The sequence below is a fragment of the Oncorhynchus mykiss genome, chromosome 20 (assembly GCF_057628025.1).
Source record: "Oncorhynchus mykiss isolate SJ-2025 chromosome 20, ASM5762802v1, whole genome shotgun sequence".
Taxonomy (NCBI): Eukaryota; Metazoa; Chordata; class Actinopteri; order Salmoniformes; family Salmonidae; genus Oncorhynchus; species Oncorhynchus mykiss.
Window position 1 is genome coordinate 11,213,489 of NC_143041.1, and position 23,924 is coordinate 11,237,412.

The following is a 23,924-nucleotide window of genomic DNA, read 5'->3' on the forward strand; positions in this document are numbered from 1 at the left end:
AACTGGATTAGAAGAACGTCTGTATATTTGTAGTGATTGTGTGTATTTATACACCATCCAAAGTGTAATTAATAACTACCCTATGCTCAAAGGGATATTCAATGTCTGTTGTTTTTTACCCATCTACCAATAGGTGTCCTTCTTTTTGAGGCATTGGAAAATCTCCCTGGTCTTTGTGGTTGAATCTGTGTTTGAAATTCACTGAGGGACCTTAGAGATAATTGTATGTGTGGGGTACAGAGATGAGGTAGTCGTTCAAAAATCATGTTAAACACTATTATTGCACACAGAGTGAGTCCATGCAACTTATGTGAGATGTTTTATCCTGAACTTATTTAGGCCTGCCATAACAAAAGGGTTGAATACTTATTGACTCAAGACATTTCAGCTTTTCATTTTTTATTAATTTGTAACATTTCCAGAAACATAATTCCACTTTGATTTTAAAAGGTATTCTGTTTAGGTCAGTGACACAACATCTCAATTTAACCCATTTGGAATTAAAGCTGTAACACAACAAAATGTATGTGTGTGTGTGTGTGTTGGGGTGTCAGTGTAAGTATGTGCAAGTGTGTGGGTAGAGTCCAGTGTGTGTGCCTAGAGTCAGTGCAAGAGTCTCAGTGCAAAAAAGGGTCAATGCAGGTAGTCCGGGTAGTCATTAGATTAGTTATTTAACAGTCTTGTTTAGAAGTCTTGTGGCTTGCGAGTAGGAGCTGTTCAGGGTCCTGTTGGTTTCAGACTTGGTTTATTGGTACTGCTTGACGTGCGGTAGCAGAGAGAACAGTCTGTGGCTTGGTTAGCTGGAGTCTTTGAAACATTTTTGGGCTTCCTCTGACATCACCTGGTATAGAGGTCCTGGATGGCAGGGAGCTCAGCCCCAGTGATGTACTGGGTCGTACGCACTACCCTCTGTAGCGCCTTGCGGTCAAATGCCAAGCCGTTGTCATACCAAGCATTTATGCAGTCAGTCAAGATACTCCTGATGGTGCAGCTGTATAACGTTTTGAGGATCTGAGGGCCCATGAGGAACTTGAAGCTCTCGACCCTCTCCACTACAGCCCCTTTGATGTGAATGGTGGCGTGCTGTGTGCAGAGTTGACAGCTCAACTGCATCGCTCACATCGCTTTTTTTGTGACTACCTGGACCTACCATTTGGTTTTGAAGTATTGAAACCAAACCATATGATTTAAATGAACATTATTTTAATAAACAACATGAAAAACAGACTGTAAGAAGCACTCATCATTTCAAATAGTCTACATCTCGTATTAAACATCATATAAACACTCTAAATAGGTCCGGTGCCAGACAGGTAGCAGAAGAAGGAACTAAACTGAATCATTTAGGCTATATTATTAGCCTGTTATTTAAATTAATTCAAGGCTGTAGCCTACAAATAAATACATTGTGAAGCATATGCAAGTGCAACACACTCGGCTGGCAGGAACATTATGTGCTCAGCATTTAAACAACATTTCGTTGTAGTAAATCATTATAGTCTATAAATGTGAATTACTGTGACTTGGAATTAAATGAAAATTGCTTTATTAGGCTCAGTCTGCAGTGCCTTGGAATTCACTTTTAGAAACACGAGTTTGTCCAGTGTCTGTGGCTTCAGGTTCATGCAATGGTGCCTGGAGAGCAGGCCAGCAGTGGAGAATACCGTCTCTGTATGGAACCATACTGTGAATGCTAAACACCCTTCGGGGCACTCTTGCCAGGCTGGGCAGGGATGCAGACTTGTTTTTGGCAACAAAACAAAAAAGATTTAGGCTAAATAACCCTATCAAAACGATAGCTCCTTGAAAGAGGTCATGTCAGGCTTATCGGGACAAAATCAATGATAGCCTATTGTATTGATAATATAACGAAAATGAATTAAACGTTTAAGAGATTTGATAATTTGTTTATAAATACTTTGCTATAGTGACAGACACACTTAGATAGCTATCCACCTCGTTCCATTCTGTTAGCATGTGCACTTAGTACATCATTATGTTTCTTCATGAAAATATTTAGCAAACTCCATGACAGTAGCTAAAGCAAAAATCAAATGTATTTATAAAGCCCTTCTTACATCAGCTGATATCTCAAAGTGCTGTACAGAAACCCAGCCTAAAACCCCAAACAGCAAGCAATGCAAGTGTAGAAGCACGGCGGCTAGGAAAAAACCCCTAGAAAGGCCAGAACCTAGGAAGAAACCTAGAGAGGAAAGCAAGTGGCTATAGCAGCACACAATTAGCCTACAAATGCATGCTGGGCCGGGCATGCCATGAGCTTGTAAAGTGATCACTTTTAATAGTACTGGAGCGAAATTGGAGAGGGCAAGAAGGCCAATGCTCCAGTATTTGGGAAACTCGCTCTGCGCTCGATTCAAATTGGGCACGCTCTCCAGCTCGGCTCCGCTGTGCTCTGGTATGGTCACTGTGGGGAGGAGTTGTCAAAGCACGTATTAATGAAGCCGGTGACTGATGATGTGGTAAACTCCTCAATGCCATCTGATGAATCACCAAACATATTCCAGTCTGTGCTATAACAGACCATATACCACGGGTATGACGAAACAGTTATTTGTACTGCTCTAATTACATTGGTAACCCGTTTATAATGGCAACGAGGCACCTCTGGGGCTTGTGGTACATGGCCAATATACCAAGGCTAAGGGCTGTATCCAGGCACTGTACTACAACCCCTCGGCCCTTACTGCTTAGTTATCAATATTTAGCGGAAATGCTGACTGTTTGTAAACAATTAAAGAGAACAATATCTGTGTATTAATTGTGTTATTTTCCACGCTTATGTTATATGATAGCGTGGCCGAGCGGTCTAAGGCGCTGGATTAAGGCTCCAGTCTCTTCGGGGGCGTGGGTTCGAATCCCACCGCTGTCAATGTATATATTTTTATTTTTTTTATCCCGGGTGATGTACTCAGACAGTCCAAGCGGTAACTCGCGAACAGGGCAGACTATAATTATGTATACACTGTATTAACAAAACATAGCAATGCTACTCAATTTCACACACGGTATTATGCCATCAAAGTACATGATCTTATTTTAAGAGCTTTTGCGACATCTGCAGGCAAAAAAAGTTAACGTTTTTATCGCTTTGCATTGTGGGAACAGAGATAGCAGCTCCTCCCCACGTGTGGCCATGTCTGTGTGAAACTCTACAGCCAAGCAACATGGCAGCATTCGCAGACAGCCACCTCACCTAAAGTGAACGTGAATGAAATAAACGGAGAGGAACGGTCAAATGGGCAGGTGAGATTTAGTCATCAGTTTAATTGATATACCAGTGAAAACTTATTTTAAAACAATCGAGGCCTGGCAAATAACTTTCAATTATTTTGATTGTTCGGTACATTAATAGCTACGGTTACAGATATAACGTTAGCTAGCCACAATTAGTTTGCTGTTTTGGACCGCGTTACTCTTGTTATTTCACGAATTCGTTTTGTTTTAGCGATTCGTTTTGACTCACTGGGTTTGGTCGAATGACTAGCTCGCTCACACAGATATGCTAGCTAGTTAGCTATTAACGTTAGCCGCCTTAAGCAGGTGACTTGTCATGATGTGTCAATGTAAATAAGCTATGTACGCTAACGGTAGCAAATTCCACGAACGCATGTTATTTTACTGCGATAACTACACACGATGATAAAGGTATTTAGCTACGTTCTTACACCTTTAACTTAGCTACATGGCTAGTTGTTGGCTAGTCAGCTATGTTGCCTATAGTGATAATGTGGGTCTGTAGCTAACGTTAGCTAGCTCGATGGTAGTCTAATTAATCAGTCTAACACACAAGTCATTGGTAACGTTATAGTTAGTCTGCTAAATAGGGGAAATGTTCCTTACCAGCCAGAATGTTGAATACAATTACATTTACTCGACCAGTTGTCTGTGGGTTTTGTCCTTAAGCTGCTGGAATTTGAGACAAGGTATGCACAGGAAGGTATTGTTTACCTAATGAAATGTTATTTGTCACATGCGCCAAAACACAACAGGTGTGTAGACTTGACTGTGAACTGCTAACTTATTGACCCTTGACCAACAATGCAGAGTTTAAAAGTAATGAATAACAATAACAAGGCTATATACAAGAAGGTACGAGGTAGTTGAGGTTGGTGCTGCAGGGTAGCCTAGTGGTTGGAGCGTTGGACCAGTAACCGGAAGGTTGCAAGTTCAAATCCCCCGCTTTACAAATCTCGTTCTGCCCCTGAACAGGCAGTTAACTCACAGAATTTATTCTTAACTGACTTGCCTAGTTAAATAAAGGTAAAAAAAAATATGTAGGTAGGGGTAAAAGTGACTAGGCAAACAGGATAGATAAACAGAGTAGTAGCAGCTTTTGTGGGGAGTGTGAAAGTGGTTGTTGTGTCTGACATCCTCCCTGTAGTCTCATCATCATCTCAGCAAACTTGATGGTGTTGGAGTCATTCATGGCCAAACAGTCGTGGGTGAACATGGAGTACAGGAGGGGACTAAGCACGCACCCCTGAGGACCCCAGTGTTGAGGGTCAGCATGGCAGATGTTGTTACCTACCCTCACCACCTGAGGGTGGCCCATCAAAGTCCAGAATCAAGTTGCAGAGGGAGGTGTTAACCATCTATAGGGGCGCTATTTCATTATTGGATAAAAAACGTTCCAGTTTTAAGCGCAATATTTTGTCACGAAAAGATGCTCGACTATGCATATTATTGACAGTTTTGGAAAGAAAACACTCTGAAGCTTCAGAATCTGCAAAGATATTGTCTGTGAGTGCCCCAGAACTCATTCTACAGGCGAAACCAAGATGAAACGTCAAACAGGAAATTAGCAGAATTTCTGAAGTTCTGCCGTTTCCCCAAGATGTCGGCAGCATTGTGACGTATTTGTAGGCATATCATTGGAAGATTGACCATAAGAGACTACATTTTCCAAGTGTCCGCCTGGTGTCCTGCGTCGAAATTGGTGCGCAACGCCAGGTGCAAGTATTTTTCCATTTGATAGAGAGGAGAAACCATGCTTCCACGAACAATATATCATCGAAGAGATATGTGAAAAACACCTTGAGGATTGATTCTAAACAACGTTTACCATGTTTTCAGTCGATATTATGGAGTTAATTTGGAAAAAAGTTCGCGTTTTGAGGACTGAATTTTTTTATTTTTTTTGGTAGCCAAATGTGATGTACAAAACGGAGCTATTTCTAATACACAAAGAATCTTTTTGGAAAAACTGAGCATTTGCCATCTAACTAAGTCTCCTCATTGAAAACATCCGAAGTTCTTCAAAGGTAAATGATTTTATTTGAAGGCTTTTATGTTTTTGTTGAAATGTTGCCTGCTGGATGCTAATGCTAACGCTAAATGCTACGCTAGCTAGCTACTGTTACACAAATGATTGTTTTCCTATGGTTGTGAAGCATATTTTGAAAATCTGAGATGAGTGTTGTTTACAAAAGGCTAAGCTTGAGAGATGGCATATTTATTTCATTTCATTTGCGATTTTCATGAATAGTTAATGTTGCGTTATGGTAATGAGCTCGAGTCTGTATTCACGATCCCGGATCCGGGATGGGGAGATCAGAGAGGTTTTAAGTCCCAGGGTCCTGAGCTTGGATGGACTACGGTATTGAACGCTCAACTGTAGTCAATGAGCAGCATTCTCGCATAGGTATTCCTCTTGTCCAGGTGGGAGAGAGCAGTGCAATAGGGATTGAGTTGTCTGTGGATCTGTTGGGGCGGTATGCGAATTGGAGTGGATCCAGGGTTTTCATGGTTCCAGATTTGAGTCCCATGGTACAATAGTCATTTAGGCAGGTTACCTTTGAGTTTTTAGGAACAGGGACTACGGGGTTCTGCTTGAAACATGTTGGGATCACAGACTGTGATAATGAGATATTGAACATGTCTGTGAAGACACCTGCTAGCTGGTCAGCTCATGAACTGAGAACGCGCCCTGCAATTCCATCTGGCCCAGTGGCCTTGCGAGTTTGAACTTGTTTAAAAGTCTGGTTCGGTTCGGCACCGAGAACATTAATCTGTTTTTTTTTTATTGGATATTTGGTTTTCTTTGTCAATAGCTATTGAACCAAGCATACAATGAACATTTTATATTCTGAATCAGGGGAGGATTGAGATTTATTTTGAAAAAATGATTCAGAATATATCATGGTCATGGTATGCTTGGTTCAATAGCTATTATTGAGAAAGAGAGAGAACCGCATATGTGATATAAAACTCTGGCGGGGCCATGGGTGGTCCTGGGAGTGTATAGGTCCACCCACTTGGGAGCCAGGCCCACCCACTGGGAAGCCAGGCCCCACAGGTGAAGAAGCTGGGTGTGGAGGTCCTGGGCTGGCGACAACAGAACTTTTAAGTCAGAATTGGCTGTAATTATGTTGCAGCTTCAGCAACACGGACAGTGCAATAAACACTGTTGATGTTCTGTGGTGGTCGCTGCAGCAGGGAGGAGAGGGAGACAATGGGTGCTAGTCACAGTCACTTGCTGTCAAGTATGAGCCTGGCCGGGCACAATAGAATCGATTGCGGTCGGACTCCCTCTAGTCGTGTCTTACTTAGTTCATCAAACTGTGTGGTTAAAGCATCAGACAAGCGCAGTGCATATGTTTGATTAAAACACAGGTTGTCTATATATGGAAAAATACACGTTTAAAGATGTCAACCAATTGATTGGTCAAAAGAACCGATCTAGTTTCTGCAGAAATTCTTCGGTTGTGGACTGGCGTGGTTACACGGGGTCTACGGTTGTGAGGCCGGTTGGACATACTGCCTAATTCTCTAAAAGTATGTTGGATGCGGCTTATGGTAGAGAAATTGTAACATAAAATTCTCTGGCAACAGCTCTGGTGGACATGCCTACAGTCAGCATGGCAATCGCACACTCACTCAACTTGACATCTGTGGCATTGTGTTGTATGACAACTGCACATAGTGACATTTTATTGTCCTCGGCACAAGGTGCACCTGTGTAATAATAACGCTGTTTAATCAGCTTCTTGATATGCCACACCTGTCAGGTGGATGGATTATCTTGTTAAAGGAGAATTGCTCACTAACAGTGATGTAAACAAATTTGTTTACGAACTTTGAGAGAAATAAGCAACTGCAGAGCATGTAGCACAATTTAGACAGTTAACTTAAGTTATAAGATATCTAGCTGGCAAACATTTAATTGTGAATTCCGTACTGTAACTACATCACCAGGCGCGTGCTTTACACAGTGAGTGACTCAGATTGCTCTAGTCTTGTCGTTGTGTGCTTGTAAACAAACACCACATGACTGGGGACTACCAGTAAGCTTCATAATGAAAATCATGTGACAGATGAACTGAAGAACGCAATCTGCTTTATCTCCTGTCTTATTGCACTAATTAACTACCAGGGTTTAGTTAAAGTAGCTACAAATATTCAAATGTAAACTAGTTTTTTTTCTTAAATCGTACTCCAACAATTTTTTGATACTTCATCCTCCATCTTAAACTCCATGACACTCCCTCCATTGTCACTATTAACGTAGGGTTTGGGGCTCATTAGTATCTTGGCAAGGAAACAAAACATGAAGCGGAGTTAACTTCTTTAGGAAAATAGCCCTAATGTTAGAAACAAACAATTTTGTTATCTGGAGTCAGATGTAGTTATTTTCCATGCTGTAGCACACGATATATTACATACAGCAGGTTTTTAAAGGACCAAAGAGTTTGGTCTGTTTTGTGTGTTAATTTTTGCCATGGAATAAGTATTGCGATACTAGTATCGTCACAGCCCTATATTAACAGGAGAAAAAAGGTACTCGGCCTCGGTTGTTGTCGTGACTTTAACTTTAATCTGAAGACAGTTAGCTTATTAGATGAATAACAATGTTTAATTGATACCTGATTTTTTTAAATGTATTATTCATGTAAACAATTAACTCATTAGGATCTGGGGCACCACGAGAGTGGTTCTTTAAAGAGTTATCATCTCCAGAGTTAAACTCTAAAGGTCTTTATCTATCACATCTATAAACAGTTAACTTATTAATACTAGCCTCGTATCATATCACCATTCTAAATCTCCCTGCATCTGCAAAAACCTGAGCCTTACTTATGATTCAGTACTCCACAAATTGGTACATTTTTATTTACTAGCTAATTAAATGAGAACACAGGATAAACACACACACACTGCACCAGATATTGACTGGAAACATAATACGCTGAAAACAGGTCCCTAGCAGAATGACATCAACATGGATGCTTATTAAAGAAGATATTTAAAAGGAGCGAGTGGGACAGAGACACTTAGCATTACCACATTCAGAAACCACTCTCACCTCCAATAACCATATACTTTGCACACAAACCACCACCCGCTTTGAGCAAGAAATCATGAATGTATTTACGTGAAAGGGGGTTGGGCTTTTTCGTGTCACGCTTGTAAGTCTCTGATTGTCGGAAATGGTTCCAACAACTCTTCTACTGTTGTCCTTCTTTGTAGGTGCCTGGTATCCGGTGACTTGTCATTTAATCCTGAACAGAACTACAGAGTTGATTTTCCTTCCATTTGCTATTGAAGATACTTCTTTGGAGATAGGCTAGCCAGCCGTATCGATGGTTCCCCAGTGGGGTGATTTAGAGTAGTGTAATACGATGGTTTGAGCAGAGTAACAGGATGGTCCTTCTTAAATTCACTTTCAAAGATCCTTTACTTAAAGCTGCTAATCAGCCGTACCAGTGAGGAGAGTTTATCGTCTCCACCTCATGTTGAGATTCGAAGTTAAAACCATTTTAAATGTGCAGCTTCACGCTTTTCTGGTCCAATGTGTTAATTTTTCAACCCATCATGTATACCTTTTGCTTGAAAGGGGCGGTTCTGGCACGATGGCACGATCCCTGGCCTCACTCTGGGGCGGTGATTACACATTGTGCAAAGTTATGGAAAACAATCTCTTAACATCTCTCTAACAAAAACAAAATTTTTCATATTACATGCACAACCCATAGTATGGAAATGTCATCTATGTAGTGGGTATACTTTCCAAGTTACAGTATTTCCTTCATAACATTGTTAATGACATCACAAAATAAAACACAATTACATTAGTGTTCTATAGATTGCCTCTGACCATTTCCCATGTTCTACGTTAGAAATATTGTTCCAGGTTTAGCTTTTGAACGTGTTAGACTTTCAGCGGGAAAAAGTCTGAGACAAAGCACATTCCTTTGGTAGATTTTGAGAGCACAGGCCTGAATCTTCTCCCTTGATTTACAACAGGATGTGAGTTGTTAATCCCCGCTAGTTCTTTCCATCCCCTCTATGGGTGAGAGGGTGTCTGATTAAAGTTATTCATTGCATATCTGATCTGACATATTTGTGTTCTTGTAGTCAGTCATGACATTGTTTTATATTCGTGAGGTCCAATACTAGCTGTATATACGGGAGACGTAGGTCTATATTCTGAAGACGCAGGTTTGATTTTTAGCGCCATTCTTCTGCGTCATAATTCACAAGACTTCTCTCCAACTTCGCCACGGTCTCAACCTGGCCAGCTAAGCTTATGCGCAGAAACACGTAATTAGGTCTAACGGTTGTCTCGTGTCTAACTGCTCATGTGCAAGCCTTGAAAGGCGCTCTGTCGATTTTTAGAAGATTTTTGACAAAGGAAAACGTGTCACTTTCACAAGGTTCGAATAATAACATGTTGAGCTACTTAAGACATTGGCTCGAATCTACGTCGTGCCTTTAGATTTTGAGAATGAACCACTAAAGGAAGAAATGTTCACATTTCCCAAACTCGTCTGGTCTGTCGAATATGCTTCACGAAAGGTTCCCGGATGTATTGCAATGTTGGGCATCTGGGTTTAGCAATTCTGTGGTATCTCTAGCTCGTTTTCCGTCCAATTGGTGACAGATTTTCACGTGAATATTCAATCATCTGCATTAAAACAATATGCAAATTTTCCCAACAGATGTTTCCATCAAATTTATTAAAGGCTGCGTGTGATGAGTGCACATAAAATTCCCACGTACCAAATAAAGTTAAATGGGTTTTTATCGCATCATCAACTCTACTGATGGTTTTCTCAAAGAAACATTGCGTTGTATAGCAAGTGTGCCCACTCTGGTATTGGCACATGTGCTCTATACTGTATCTGCACGTATAGGTTACATGATGAGATTATTATGGACAAAAGAGCGAGATTATTTTTGTCAAGCGAAAGCCAAGCATCGATCATGTAACCAGAATAAGACCCTTGATATATTTATTGGAAAGTAGCCTCTGTTAGTTTGAGTGTCTCAGTCACTCAGCATTTCTTTCATCCTAGGTTGGGTCCCCAGAGGTCTGCTGCTCTTCTTTGACGTCTCCCCCAGACCTCTCCCCTCACTATGGCCAGTGAGGAGGACGATGACCCCATCATACAAGAGGTGAGTGACTAGTTTCCCCAGTTCCCCATTTACCAGTATGTTTCTGCCCAAGCCTAGGTTTGACTTTCTTGGCAAGGCGATGATGAAAAGAATATGAACCCAAGCTTTCTCTTTCCGTCTTCAGATTGATGTATACCTAGCTAAAAGCCTTGCGGACAAGCTATATCTGTTCCAGGTAAATCTACATCTATTCGGCATCAAGCTGTGTCGATTTGATATGTTTGTGGTAAAAGTAATTCGTTAACCTTCCTTTATCTTGATTTTTTTCCCCTTTATAGTATCCAGTACGCCCTTCCTCTATGACCTATGATGATGTCACTCATCTATCTGCCAAGATCAAGCCCAAGCAGCAGAAGGTGTGACAGGGCTCCCTTGTTAAAGAGATTTCCATCTCCCATTGATACCTAAATGACAACTTATGATCCATCTTGGATCAGCCTGTTAATTATAAAACATATCAGCATAAAACATTCTTGGCTTACAATTTGTCTCCCTGTAGGTGGAGTTGGAGATGGCCATTAACACTCTGAGTCCTAACTACTGTCGAAGTAAAGGAGAGCAGATCGCCCTCAACGTGGACGGAACCACCTCAGAGGACTCCAACACCTACTCTGTGTGAGTGCAATACTTAGTACACTTTGTGCTGGTTCACTTCTTAGTACTCTGTTAGTCCTTACGTCTCAGTTGTGTATGTGGCATGCTGGGAATTGACACTGACCATTGATCAATCTCCTCACAGGAAGATGATGGACAAACAGACGTTCACATCCATCCAGTCCACAACCAACACCTCCAGATACGCTGCTGCTGTCTTCAGGAAAGGTAGCTGTGTTTCTGTACATTCATATCCAATCAGCCCTCATCAGCACTGTCATTGCTCTTTATGTTCGTGTCAATATCTAAACGTTTTGTCACTGACCTGTGTTGTCACCAGGGGAGCTCCACATCACACCGCTGCAGGGTATCCTTCAGATGCGACCCAGCTTCTCCTATCTGGATAAGGCTGACGGCAAACACAGAGAGCGGGAGGCCGCTAACGAAGGGGGAGACTCTTCTCAGGATGAGGTGGAGGAAGACGTCAAGGCCGTCACTGTAAGGAAACACGCAGTTACAATCACAGTTCTCACACAATGATCCTCTTAAAACAATTGTTGAGCTCCGTTTCTTCGCTCTAGGTGAGGTTTTCCCGTCCTGAGTCGGACCAGGCTCGTCAGCGGCGTATCCAGTCGTACGACTTCCTTCAGAAGAAACAGGCAGAGGAGCCCTGGGTCTACCTGCACTACCACGGCCTCAACGTAATGAGGCTGTCTCATGCACTCTTTTCTGACCTCTGTGAATCCAAGTCACTGCCAGTACCAATTCAACACCTACCTTATGTGTGTGTTTAGGATGGCCGTTCGGACCACGAGAGGCAATACCTGTACTGCCAGGCCATGGGAGGCTCTGAGAACACAGAACTGGTAAAAACACCAAAGTGAGTACTAACACGTAGTGTCCCTATTCAAGAGTCTGCTTTTGCTTTATTTTTGGGCAGATTTTTGACTGTCAGGCTGCTTTTGCTTTATTTTGGGGCAGATTTTTGACTGTCAGGCTGCTTTTGCTTTATTTTTGGGCAGATTTTTGACTGTCAGGCTGCTTTTGCTTTATTTTTGGGCAGATTTTTGACTGTCAGGCTGCTTTTGCTTTATTTTTGGGCAGATTTTTGACTGTCAGGCTGCTTTTGCTTTATTTTTGTGCTGCTTTTGCTTTATTTTTGTGCTGCTTTTGTGTGACCTCCCTTATGTCTCTTTCCTCCCACTCCCTTTATTCATCTCTCTCTTCTCTCAGGGAGTACCTGGCAATGCTCATGCCCCCTATCACAGAGGAGAAGATGTAAGTAACACTTACATGAAGTGTGTAATGTACTACTCCATGTTGTAACATTTCAGGTATGAAACCGATGTCCTGTGTGTGTATCAGTGTGAGGCCCGTAGGTCCCAGTAACGTGCTGTCCATGGCCCAGCTCCGGACCCTGCCGCTAGGTGACCAGGTCAAAACCCTGTTGAAGAACGGTACGCTCACTAACTGCTAACCTTAACGGAAATTGAAGTATTTGTACATGCTTTTCTCCATCTTATTCTTTCCATCATTTCTCTCCTCCCCTCTAGTCAAAGTGATACCGTTTGCCAACCTGATGGGTTTGTTGACCCCTGGGACAGACTCCACTGCAGTGCTGCGCTGCATCCAGCAGGTGGCGCTACTGGTGCAGGGCAACTGGGTGGTCAAGAGGTGAGACCAGCAGAGCAGGACTGTGGAGGCACTAGGCCCTAGGGACCAGGTTCACAGATCAAAATCAAATCGATCCAAAATGTAGTTCTAATTCTGGTTTAGTTTTTCAATAACTAGATATGTGATTTCATGAACAGAGATTATGCTTGAATACTAAAAATATATTTATATTGTCCCAGAAATATTTCAGGTCATGTTCCTGAAACCAATTGAACAGTTTTTTTTCTTCACTCAGTGATGTGCTGTATCCTAAGAACAGCTGTAGTCCCCACAGTGGTGTGCCTGCTGAGGTGCTGTGTCGAGGAAGAGACTTTGTGGTGGGTCACACTGTTTATATCCCTACCATATCTCATAGCACATCTTCCTGCACAGGTCCACAGTCAAATGTACCACACGACACAGGTTCAAATTTCAAGAGACTTCATGGTGAAATGTAAGAAAAAGTTCTCTTTTGAATCCTGTTAATTATCTGTTTCTCTTTTCAGATGTGGAGATTCACTCAGGAGCGCTCAGTGATGAGGAAGGAGGTCACAGCCATCATCAAGGTAATCAGCTGTTTAAACAGTTGATACTACTAGTGATACATAGACCTATAGTCTCTCACCTGGCCAAAGATGGATATACACAATTAAAGTACAACTTTATTTAAAGTACATGGTGTAACACACTAACAGTTAGCCCTAGAGGGTGTTACTAAATGTCCGTTCACACCTATTATTTTCAGCTCCTGCCGGAGGATGTGAAGGACTTCTTGGAACACATGGCGGTGCCTCGTATAAACCGTGGCTGGGAGTTCCTGTTGCCAAGCGACAGTGACTTCATCAAAAAGCACCCTGACGTGGCCCAGCGGCAGCACATGCTGTGGATTGGGATACAGACCAAGTAAGAGACGATATTCGCGAACACACACTATCACTCACTGTTTCTCTTGGTATGGTAATGTGGAAAGAGACTGTGGGTTGATTTTATTGTTCATGCTGGTTTTGTGTTTGCAGATTGGAGAAGGTCTTCAACTTCTCTAAGGAGGACCTGGTATCCAAAAAGGACCCACAAACAGGTGTGTACTGATTGTGTGCTCATAGGAAAGTCCCTCTGGCATAAGGTATTTATGTGTCTCTAGCTGAAAACTGTGTGCCTCTCTGTTAAAGAAGCTATGCACGTGAGTGGCGAGCAGCGTCTGAAGGCAGCCCATGAGCGTGCACGACAGAACCAGCCCTCTCATCAGAAGGACCTGAGCGCTCGTCGACAGGGAAAGGGTGGAGCCGGACCGAGCGGTGGAGCCGCGGTCAGAGTCAAAGAGGAACCTGTCAGCGACGGTGAAGACGAACCCATGGACACATCCTCTTCCTCCTCCGCTCTCCCTAACGGGTTGGTAAACGGTTACCCATCCGCCGCCACTTCCGCTGCCTTGAATCCTCATAACGGGCACGGCGGGACTCCCACGCCCTCACCGTCACCTGAGCTGAGGGACTTTGTGTGGAACATGTTCAGGAAGCAGCATGTGCTGACGCTGAGCGAAGTCAAGAGGCTGTTCAACCTCCACCTGGCCTCCCTGCCTCCCGGAGACAGCCTGTTCCACTCCATCTCAGACCGCCTGCTACAGGATACTATACTGATGAGCCACTGCAAACAGATACTGGTGCCTGTGAGTATTGGAGCCCTAACCCTGCTGCAGGATTAGTATCCGATGAGGTTTGGTCTTGGTTTAAGATTGTGAAAAGGACATAAGGCTGGGGATGGGGTTAGTTCCACTAGAAAGCGTAAACTGACAACCCACTGTGGTACTAGAGGATTTCAGTTCGACAGGCCTATTCTTCCACCCGATGAGTAAGCCTGGATATCCAAAGAAACAAATCCTCTCCCTGAACTAAAGAGATCGGCGTTAGGCTCCCAGCCAGATGAAACTTAGCCTCCCTGGGCTCTCTGCTACTCCTGAATGGTGGTCTCTTGCTTGCCTCCGGAGTGCGGCTATCACCTTTCCTAAACAGAATAACAAACTAACGGTGGTTTTGGTATGTGACCTATCCCTGTAGCAGCACACCAGCTTTGCTCCTGAGGGTAGTGAGTAGGTAGTAGAGAGCAGTGATGCACTGGAGGGTTGGCCTTCTCAGGTTCAGCTCTGGATATAGCCTGATGGCTGTGGGATTGTAGAATCTAGCTGTTCAATTGAACTACAACCCACTGGCCTGCACTGTACCTTAGGTGAAGCCTACATTTTCCTGTGAGGTGTGGCTCTTCAAACTTTGCTCTCATTGTTGTGTCCTATGGAATTAAGACCTATCAGAGAAACAGTTGAATGAACATTGTTAGCATTAATACCAAGACACACCTATTGTATGGACATGGAGCTCATCTTCTCCCTCCTATCCGATCCCCTTTCAACCTGGCTTAGGTTCTTATCCTCCTCTCTCTCCTGAGGGGGTGGTAGGGTTTTAGACCCTGGAGGGGTGGAGGAAACCAGCCCATTGTTAAATAGCTTCTGTTATTGGCTGAGAGGACAAAGCCTATTACTGGTTAGAAATTGGCCATAATCACAGATCTAGGATCAGATTAACCGTAAACATTAGGCAGATGGAAGGCAGACGGGGGGCAACTTCATCCTATCCCAGCAGGGGTTAATGCCTACAGGGAGTGGAGAGGGTTGATTTAGTGATTGGTTTATTTGTTTTGGTCATTTAGCAGATGCTCTTATCAAGAGCAACTTAGTCATCTTATGAACACAGCACGCCTGTCTGTAGATGTGCATTGCCTCAGTGTTTTTTGGGGATTGGGAATAATCCGAAGTGATTGTGTGGTTCACTGCAGCGGTTTCTTTCCTGTCCCCTTAGTTTCTTCAGTTGTCATTCTCTTCAATAGTTGTTTCCTTCCTCTCTTTTCTTCCCTGTAGTTTCCAGCCCAGAGCACAGCAGCTGCTGATGAGCAGAAGGTGTTTGCTGTGTGGGAGACAGGAGAGACCTTCGACAAGGTAACAACAACAGGGGCCCGGGTGGGGTTCTTTTAAACAAGTCTGTACAAATGTTTTTTTTCCCCCTTTTTGTTCCACATTCCTACTGCACCCACGGAATCACTCTGAGTATGTGTATGTCCTGTATTATGATTTGAAGTCATGCAGAAATACATTGATCATGTCTTAAGCCGTTTGCCTTCTCTGACTTGATCAGGATGTGTTTAAAGGACCCTATTCTACTGTCGACATTTCAAGATCTTGTTGTATGTCCTGCCCCTCAGCATCGTCAGGTCCTGTATGAGATCTTCATGAAGAACTACCGGGTGAGGAGGAACGTGATCCAGACCAGGCTGACGCAGGAGATGGGAGACCAGGTTACCAAGGATGATGTGGACCGCCTGCTTAAGGTACGACTGGTCTCCGAACATAGTTATAGAACAGACTGTTGAACAGCGTCTCAAACTGGCTTTAGAAACAGGCTCTAGAATGGGCTGTTAGAACCAACTTTATAATAGGCTCTGGAACCAGCTTTAGAATGGGTTCTAGAACCAACTTATAATAGAGTTGCCATTGAGTAACTGAGTGTGTACAGAGTTGACACAGTTGCAAAGCTCTAGGAACCCCTTCAGAACTGTCTCAAGAACCAGCTGTGTTTCTAACCCATGTTCTCTGGTCCTTTCTTATTAGGAGTGCTGTGTGAGCTTTGGAGGGATGTGGTACCTCAAGGGTACCCTACAGTCCTGACAACGTTGAGGACACGCCCCTGTGGCCACCATCAACCAACCAAACCCACTCCCCCAGAGCCTAGTGGGAGGGCTCTGTACGGGGAGGCGGGACAACCAGACACACAAACCAATTGTAGCCCTCCTGCCCCCAGCTCTCCGGACTGGGATTCGAGGAATGAGATGTCTGTCATCTGCTCCGGTCAGAACATGACACTTGTTTTTAATGCAGCTAAAGAAGTCACTTCTAAGCTTGGCCCAAACGGAGCCGATCTGTTGGACGGAAGACCTTCCATATTCATGCTAAGGGCTGGAGCAGGAGCAGAGGAGATGTATATGACTGAGACAATACTGAAAAAGTTGGAGGTGATGTACAATGCCATTATTTCCCTATCTGTTTCTCTAGTACCCCCCAGAACTGCTCATTTTTGCTCTAGCCCAGAACCGGTACACTTGATCCAACTAATGTTGGTGGGCTGGTTCAGGGTCTGAGCACAAACGTGCAGTCCTGGAGGTACTCGAGGAATGGATCGGGGAACACTGTACCAAAAAGTTTTGAGAATGACACGCATATTCATTTTCACAAAGTCTGCTGCCTCATTTTGTATCATGGCAATTTGCATATATTCCAGAATGTTATGAAGAGTGAAGATGAATTGCAATTAATTGCAAAGTCCCTCTTTGCCATGCAAATTATCTGAATCCCCCAAAAACATTGCCACTGCATTTCAGCCCTGCCACAAAAGGACCAGCTAACATGTCAGGGATTCTCTCGTTTACACAGATGTGAGTGTTGATGAGGACAAGGCTGGAGATCACTCTTGTCATGCTGATTGAGTTCGAATAACAGACTGGAAGCTTTAGAAGGAGGGTGGTGCTTGGAATCATTGTTCTTCCTCTGTCAACCATTGTTACCTGCAAGGAAACATGTGCCATCATCATTGCATTGCACAAAAGGGCTTCACAGGCAAGGATATTACTGCCAGTAAGATTGCACCTAAATCAACCATTTATCGGATCATCAAGAACTTCAAGGAGAGCGGTTCAATTGTTAAGGCTTCAGGGCGCCCAAGAAAATCCAGCAAGCGCCAGGACCGTCTCCTAAAGTTGATTCGGCTGCGGGACCGGGACCACCACCAGTACAGAGCTTGCTCAGGAATGGCAGCAGGCAGGTGTGAGTACATCTGCACGCACAGTGAGGCGAAGACTTTTGGAGGATGGCCTGGTGTCAAGAAGGGCAGCAAAGAAGCCACTTCTCTCCAGGAAAAACATCAGGGATGGATGGATATTCTGCAAAAGGTACAGGGATTGGACTGCTGAGGACTGGGGTAAAGTCACAGTCTCTGATGAATCCCCTTTCCGATTGTTTGGGGCATCTGGAAAAAAGATTGTCCGGAGAAGACAAGGTGAGCGCTACCATCAGTCCTGTGTCATGGCAACAGTAAAGCATCCTGAGGCCATTCATGTGTGGGGTTGCTTCTCAAGCCAAGGGAGTGGGCTCACTCATAATTTTGCCTAAGAACACAGCCATGAATAAAGAATGGTACCAACACATCCTCCGAGAGCAACTTCTCCCAACCATCCAGGAACAGTTTGGTGATGATCAATGTCTTTTCCAGCATGATGGAGCACCTTGCCTTAAGGCAAAAGTGATAACTAAGTGGCTCGTGGAACAAAACATCGATATTTTGGGTCCATGGTCAGGAAACTCCCCAGACCTTAATTCCATTGAGAACTTGTGGTCAATCCTCAAGAGGCGGGTGGACAAACAAACAAAATCTGACAAACTCAAAGCATTGACTATGCAAGAATGGGCTGCCATCAGTCAGGATGTGACCCAGAAGTTAATTGACAGCATGCCAGTGCGGATTGCAGAGGTCTTGAAAAAGAAGGGTCAACACTGCAAATATTGACTCTTTGCATCAACTTGATGTAATTGTCAATAAAGGCCTTAGACACTTATGAAATGCCTGTAATTATACTTGATTATTCCATAGTAACATCTGACAAAAATATCTAAAGACACTGAAGCAGCAAACGTTGTGGAAATTAATATTTGTGTCATTCTCAACTTTTGGCCATGACTGTACTATGCCATTGAGAAATTAGAAAAGTTTGATAGTGATCCTTAATTATTTTGTTTTTGAATTATTAAGCAAATCAAATTGTATTTGTCACATGCTTCAAATACAACAACACCTTACAGTGAAATGCTTACTTACAAGCCCTTAACCAACAATGCAGTTAAGAAAATTACCTAAAAAATGTAATTAAGAAATTAAATAGAAGTATTTTACTAGACGGAGGGTGGTGTCCGCTAAGGAAACAAGTGAATGCAGTTCATAGTCCAATTGTTTTTATTTTTTTTCTCCACAATTTCGATCTTGTCTCATCGCTGCAACTCTCCAGCGGGCTTGGGAGGTGAAGGTCGAGTCATGCGTCCTCCGAAACATGACCTGCCAAGCTGCGCTTCTTAAATTACAGGTCGTAGAAACATGTCAAACTAAGTATAGAATCAATCTTTAGGATGTTTTTATCATAAATTTTCAATAAGGTTCCAACCGGAGAATTCCATTGTCTGTAGAAAAGCACTGGAACGCAGGTCGCTATCATGTGAAATGCGTGTGACCAGGACCTGGCTCTCTGCCAGACCACTGACTCAAAGAGCTCTCATCCGGCCCCACATCACAGTAGAAGCCTCATTCAAGTTTCTAAAGACGGTTGACATCTATTGGAAGCCTTAGGAAGTGCAACATAACCAATATCCCGCTGTGTGTTCAATAGGGGCTGGGTTGAAAATTGACCAACCTCAGATTTCCCACTTCCTGTTTGGATTTCTTCTCAGGTTTTTGCCTGCCATGTGAGTTCTGTTATACTCACATACATCATTCAAACAGTTTTAGAAACTTCAGAGTGTTTTCTATCCAATACTAATAATAATATGCATATTAGCAACTGGGACTGAGGAGCAGGCCGTCTACTCTGGGCACCTTTCATCCAAGCTACTCAATACTGCCCCTGCAGCCATAAGAAGTTAACACCCGCCCGCTTAACCCGGAAACCAGCTGCACCACTGTGTCGGAGGAAAACACAGTTCAACTGACGACAGAGGTCAGCCTGCAGGCGCCCGGCCCGCCATAAGTAGTCGCTAGAGCACGATAAGCCTAGTAAAGCCCCCCCCCCCCCCCCGACCGAATCCTCCCCTAACCCGGACTACGCTGGGCCAATTGTGCACGCCATATCCTCTCCCTATCCCGGCCGGTTGTGATACAGCCCAGGCTTGAACCCGGGTCTGTAGTGACACCTTTAGCACTGCGATACAGTGCCTTGTACCGCTGTGTCACTCGGGAGGCCCAGTCCAATGACTTTAACCCGTTAGTGGCCTTTAAAAAAAAATATATAATAATTTAAATTGGTAATTTTACTATTCGCCTCCCCCGGAGTTTAAGGCCTTAACTAGGGTAGCACATTGCCAGGCTTGAGTTTTTAAATGATCGTTACTCTTTTCTTGACTTTAGGGAGAGTGGAGGAATTATAACTTTGGTTAGATATTCACTCCCCCGTCACTGATACAGACCATACAGAGGACAGCCCAGCATCGTGTTGAGGGTTGTAGACGGGTTGGCTGACATGGCGAAAATGATGCGCGCATCGATGTGGCTGGAAGGCGTAAGTTGTTATGATTCTGAACGGTCAGATAGCTAGCAACAATGACAAGTTGCAATGTGGGTGGCTCGTTTCAGCTTGTAACTTGTTAACCCTTTGACGCATACAATCACTTATTTGTGATCAATATTGAGTGGTCCCTGCAGCGTACGATCTCAAATACGTGATTGGAACAGTAGCAACATAACGTATGACGCCATTGTTGTCTGAACAGCATCTAAATATTTTTTTGTACTGATGGAAAGTAAAGGTCTTAAAAGGTCAAATGGAGGAATAAAGTTTATTGTAAAAGATAAAAGCAAACGTCATCATCCAAGCATCACACGGAACACATCCACAGCTCAAACTCATTCAATAAACCAGTATAACACAAGTTGGCGACCTAACAGCTAGACTAGTTTACAATATACCACATCTCTGGCGAGCACAAAAGACGAATGTAATGTTTAGAAAATAAATGCTTGTCAGCTAAGCTAAAAGCAGCTACATTCTTTATGATGGCAGCCATGTTTTTTTTACATTTTGCGAGCACTCCCTAATCCCCGAAGGCGACTTCACTATAATGCCGCATTCAAAACTGAGAAATTGGAAATCTCCGACTTCAGTGTATTGAAAACCACTGGGAACTCTGAAAAATAATGAGTTCCGACTGGTGAAAATTAGATTTGAACGCCGAACTTTCTAAAGCTCTGACTTTCCGACGTGAAGGTCATGATTTTACCGTGAATTTTTCCGAGTTCCAAGTTGTTTTGAACGCGGCATAAGACGCAAATAAACAAAGTCAAAGATGGTTGCACCCATTGCCCAGAAAATATCATGTTAGTTTGGCCACTTTTCAGCATATTACAAATCTGCATGAGCTTGTTACCAGAGAACATGACAAGTTTACAGTTTTTGACCAATCACAAAGCAACAAAAAAATGTTATCGCCTCATAGATCATCACCCAAATACAAGCCTACTGCCTAGCCGGAGCACGAACAGGGCTGACCGATTTGGTTGGAACCATTTTAGTGGAGTTTGAGTGGCGTTCGTTTAATTTGTGGGGGGGTTTCAGTGCATGGGGGAAGGTTTCGTGGGGGGATATGATGGAGGAAATATTACTATGATGGGGGGGCAAACACAGGAGAAGTTTATAAACTATAAATATACTGTGTACTTAGTAATACTTGAAGTTCATATAAATGTAACCAAGTTTTGCAAGGAGAATGATAACTGACCCACAACATTCATCCCCTTAGATGGCACCAAAGCGTAATCCTGTCTAGCTCCATAGTTTACGATAACCCATTATATCTACATCCTCGCTACACTCATGCCACGTTCTCTGCATACAACATAGCTGATTAGACTTACGCACCATTCAATCTGATCGCCTGCACAAACTACCTCACTTTGTTGCTTCCATGACTTTGTCCACCACCCTGTTCTCATTCTCCTCGACCAGGCTAAAACCTATCCAAGCCATAATACTGAGCGCATTTGAGAAATATATCCTGGCTTGGTGACGAGGCAGGCCTCTCTCTGTAGGCTACATGTCCAGTGGTGATAATACGTTGACATGGTGATGAAATGTAGCCACCCTTATAGTCTAGTTTTTCCAGGGGAGAATAAATGTGTCATTTTTAAAAATGAAGAAAAAGTATTTAGGATGCCGGCCTTAGACATGTTCGGCATATGTGCTATATATGCTCATACCACGCTCTCACTTGTTGTATGCCACTATTGTATCAAATACACTGGATTTAGTGCCTCAGGTTTCCCTGCAGCCCCGCATACAGGCTAATACCAAAGCCTTTTTCAGATAATAATACATGTAATATACATAATATAATTATAATGCTATAGATAGATACTCACTGCTACTATTATAGGAATAATGTTTTCTAAAGCCTCATATGAAGCAGACATTGCGGTATTGATACAATGCAGGGTGTAGAGAATAGCGACAAAATGCAACAATCAAATTCTCCCAACAGCAGGATAGAATTCTGGTACCGCGTGCTAAAAACTCCCTCTAGGGTCCGTGTATTAATATTTAGAACTTACGCGTCAAAAGGTTAATGATACCATGTCGTGTTTTGACTGATGTCATTTCTATGCTATTATGGCAAAAATTCACAAGCTAGCTAACCAACAACTCTAATGATGTATTTGAGGAGACAAGTGCTCATTGTGCAAATGTATTTGTTTTCAATAAACCTTTTGGAGAATATAATTGACATGTCAACAGTCTAAGGGCTAACCCCCCCCCCCCCCCCCCCCCCAACTATTTTTCCCCATTGGTTTTGTTCCTAAACAATTAGTCTATGAAACTGATTGTTGTACAGCAATCAATTAATAGTTGGATCAACATGAGTCGATAGACACATTAAACTACTGTTGTGAGTAAACTAAAAGAGAGGAGTGTGCCGAGGACTGAGGTGAATTATAATACAGGAGTGAATTGGTGTTGAAGTTATTGCAATTTACAACCAAATACTGTCTGAATAAAACTTATTTTTTTTTATTTAACCTTTTATTTAACTAGGCAAGTCAGTTAAGAACAAATTCTTATTTACAATGACAGCCTACCCCGGCCAAACCCCTTCGAGGCTGGGCCATTTGTGCACCGCCCTATGGGACTCCCAATCACAGCTGGATGTGACGCAGCCTGGTAGCAAATCGCTTAAACTGTGGAGGTGAATGTTACTTTGAAAGAAACTTAAACAAATTAATTTTATATTCGATAGACATATTTCGAAACTGGACAGTTATGCACGTGGTAGTGGATCCTTGTGGAAAATGTGAATAAAAACAATTTGAATGTCGATTGGTTTGCTATTATTTAACAGTTAAGAGTTTTGAGAAGAGAAGAGGATTGGAGATGTCTGGGAGATGAGTGGATTTAATTGTTGGCGCATTCAAAGGAAGCTAACAGAGTACATGTTAAAACATCTGCCAGCATTGTTTGGACCTGGTGTGATTTGGTTAAGATATGCGTACTGCTGTGTCGCTCCTTGCTCCCATCTTAGGTCTCTATAAAAGTGCCTCTGCAGACATTCAGGACAAAATAAGTCATCACTGATATTAATATAAGAGGTCAAATTAGACAAAGTTGTATGTTTTTCTGACTGTAGATGCTTTTGTTGATGTTGAAAATAGCTATCTGGCATTTCACGAAGACGTGCACAATCAGTGCAACCGTCTGAAGCATTCCACAACTTTCTGTCCATGCAATATTCAGGTTTTTCAGGTGTATTCATTTCATCAATGATCTCAATAGGCTGTTGGTTATTTTTCCATTGGTATGTTCTTTTGCTCAATAAAAATTGCAATAATGGAAAGCCTATTGTCTGATTTTCACATCCTTGAGATAAGCTGTCTCACACACACACACACACGAGTGGATTGCCTGATATGTCAGTATTACATGCCCGTTGATGTACAGGTCTTGATGTGATTTAATGAGAAACAGCAGAGACACACGACATTAGAGGGAAACAGGATCTTTTAGTGGTGATAAATGATTCACTGAATTGTAATGGAGAGAACACAGCCTCTTTCATCTGTCATTCAGTCTACTCTGTGGCCAGTTCCATTTTTAAACCTGTAGAATTAAAGACCTTTGAGTTGAATGACTCAGATCTAAGGTACATTTTGTGGTGAGGTCTAAGGTGAGTCAGAGGAACAGGAGAGGTGCAGGGACTGACCCCAGTTTAGCCCCTCCCACCAGCCTCCACTGGTACAAGCCTTATCAACATGTCTGCCAAGAACACTGTAGTTGACATTTACAGTAACTGTAAAATACATCAGTTAACAGTCACTCAGATTAAAGGAGTGATGTGTGGACTCAATGGTAATCTATTTTATTCCTAGATTACTATCAACAGCATCATAGGACAGTTAATGTTACATACACAAACA

General features: G+C 42.9%; 1 protein-coding gene and 1 non-coding gene across 3 annotated transcripts; both read left to right on the top strand.

Moving 5' to 3' along the window:
* The first annotated feature begins 2,808 nt into the window (after positions 1-2,808).
* trnal-aag (transfer RNA leucine (anticodon AAG)) lies at positions 2,809-2,890 on the top strand. The gene has a single exon. It is a non-coding gene; the product is annotated as a tRNA-Leu (tRNA).
* Positions 2,891-3,113: 223 nt separating this feature from the next.
* LOC110498861 (DNA-directed RNA polymerase III subunit RPC5) lies at positions 3,114-23,344 on the top strand. Of its 2 annotated transcripts, none has more exons than XM_021575530.3 (20): positions 3,114-3,264; positions 10,317-10,416; positions 10,541-10,591; positions 10,695-10,772; positions 10,916-11,031; positions 11,156-11,238; positions 11,351-11,508; positions 11,592-11,711; positions 11,805-11,890; positions 12,244-12,288; positions 12,376-12,467; positions 12,564-12,684; positions 12,920-13,001; positions 13,170-13,229; positions 13,409-13,566; positions 13,680-13,741; positions 13,833-14,329; positions 15,572-15,649; positions 15,913-16,038; positions 16,319-23,344. In XM_021575530.3, the coding sequence occupies exons 2-20, from the start codon at positions 10,378-10,380 to the stop codon at positions 16,373-16,375; spliced, it is 2,109 nt and encodes a 702-aa protein (XP_021431205.1). In that variant the 5' UTR covers positions 3,114-3,264; positions 10,317-10,377; the 3' UTR covers positions 16,376-23,344. The 2 variants fall into 2 exon arrangements, with proteins under 2 accessions (XP_021431205.1, XP_021431206.1); XM_021575531.3 differs by having other exon boundaries at positions 3,118-3,264; positions 13,836-14,329.
* The last annotated feature ends 580 nt before the right edge of the window (positions 23,345-23,924 follow it).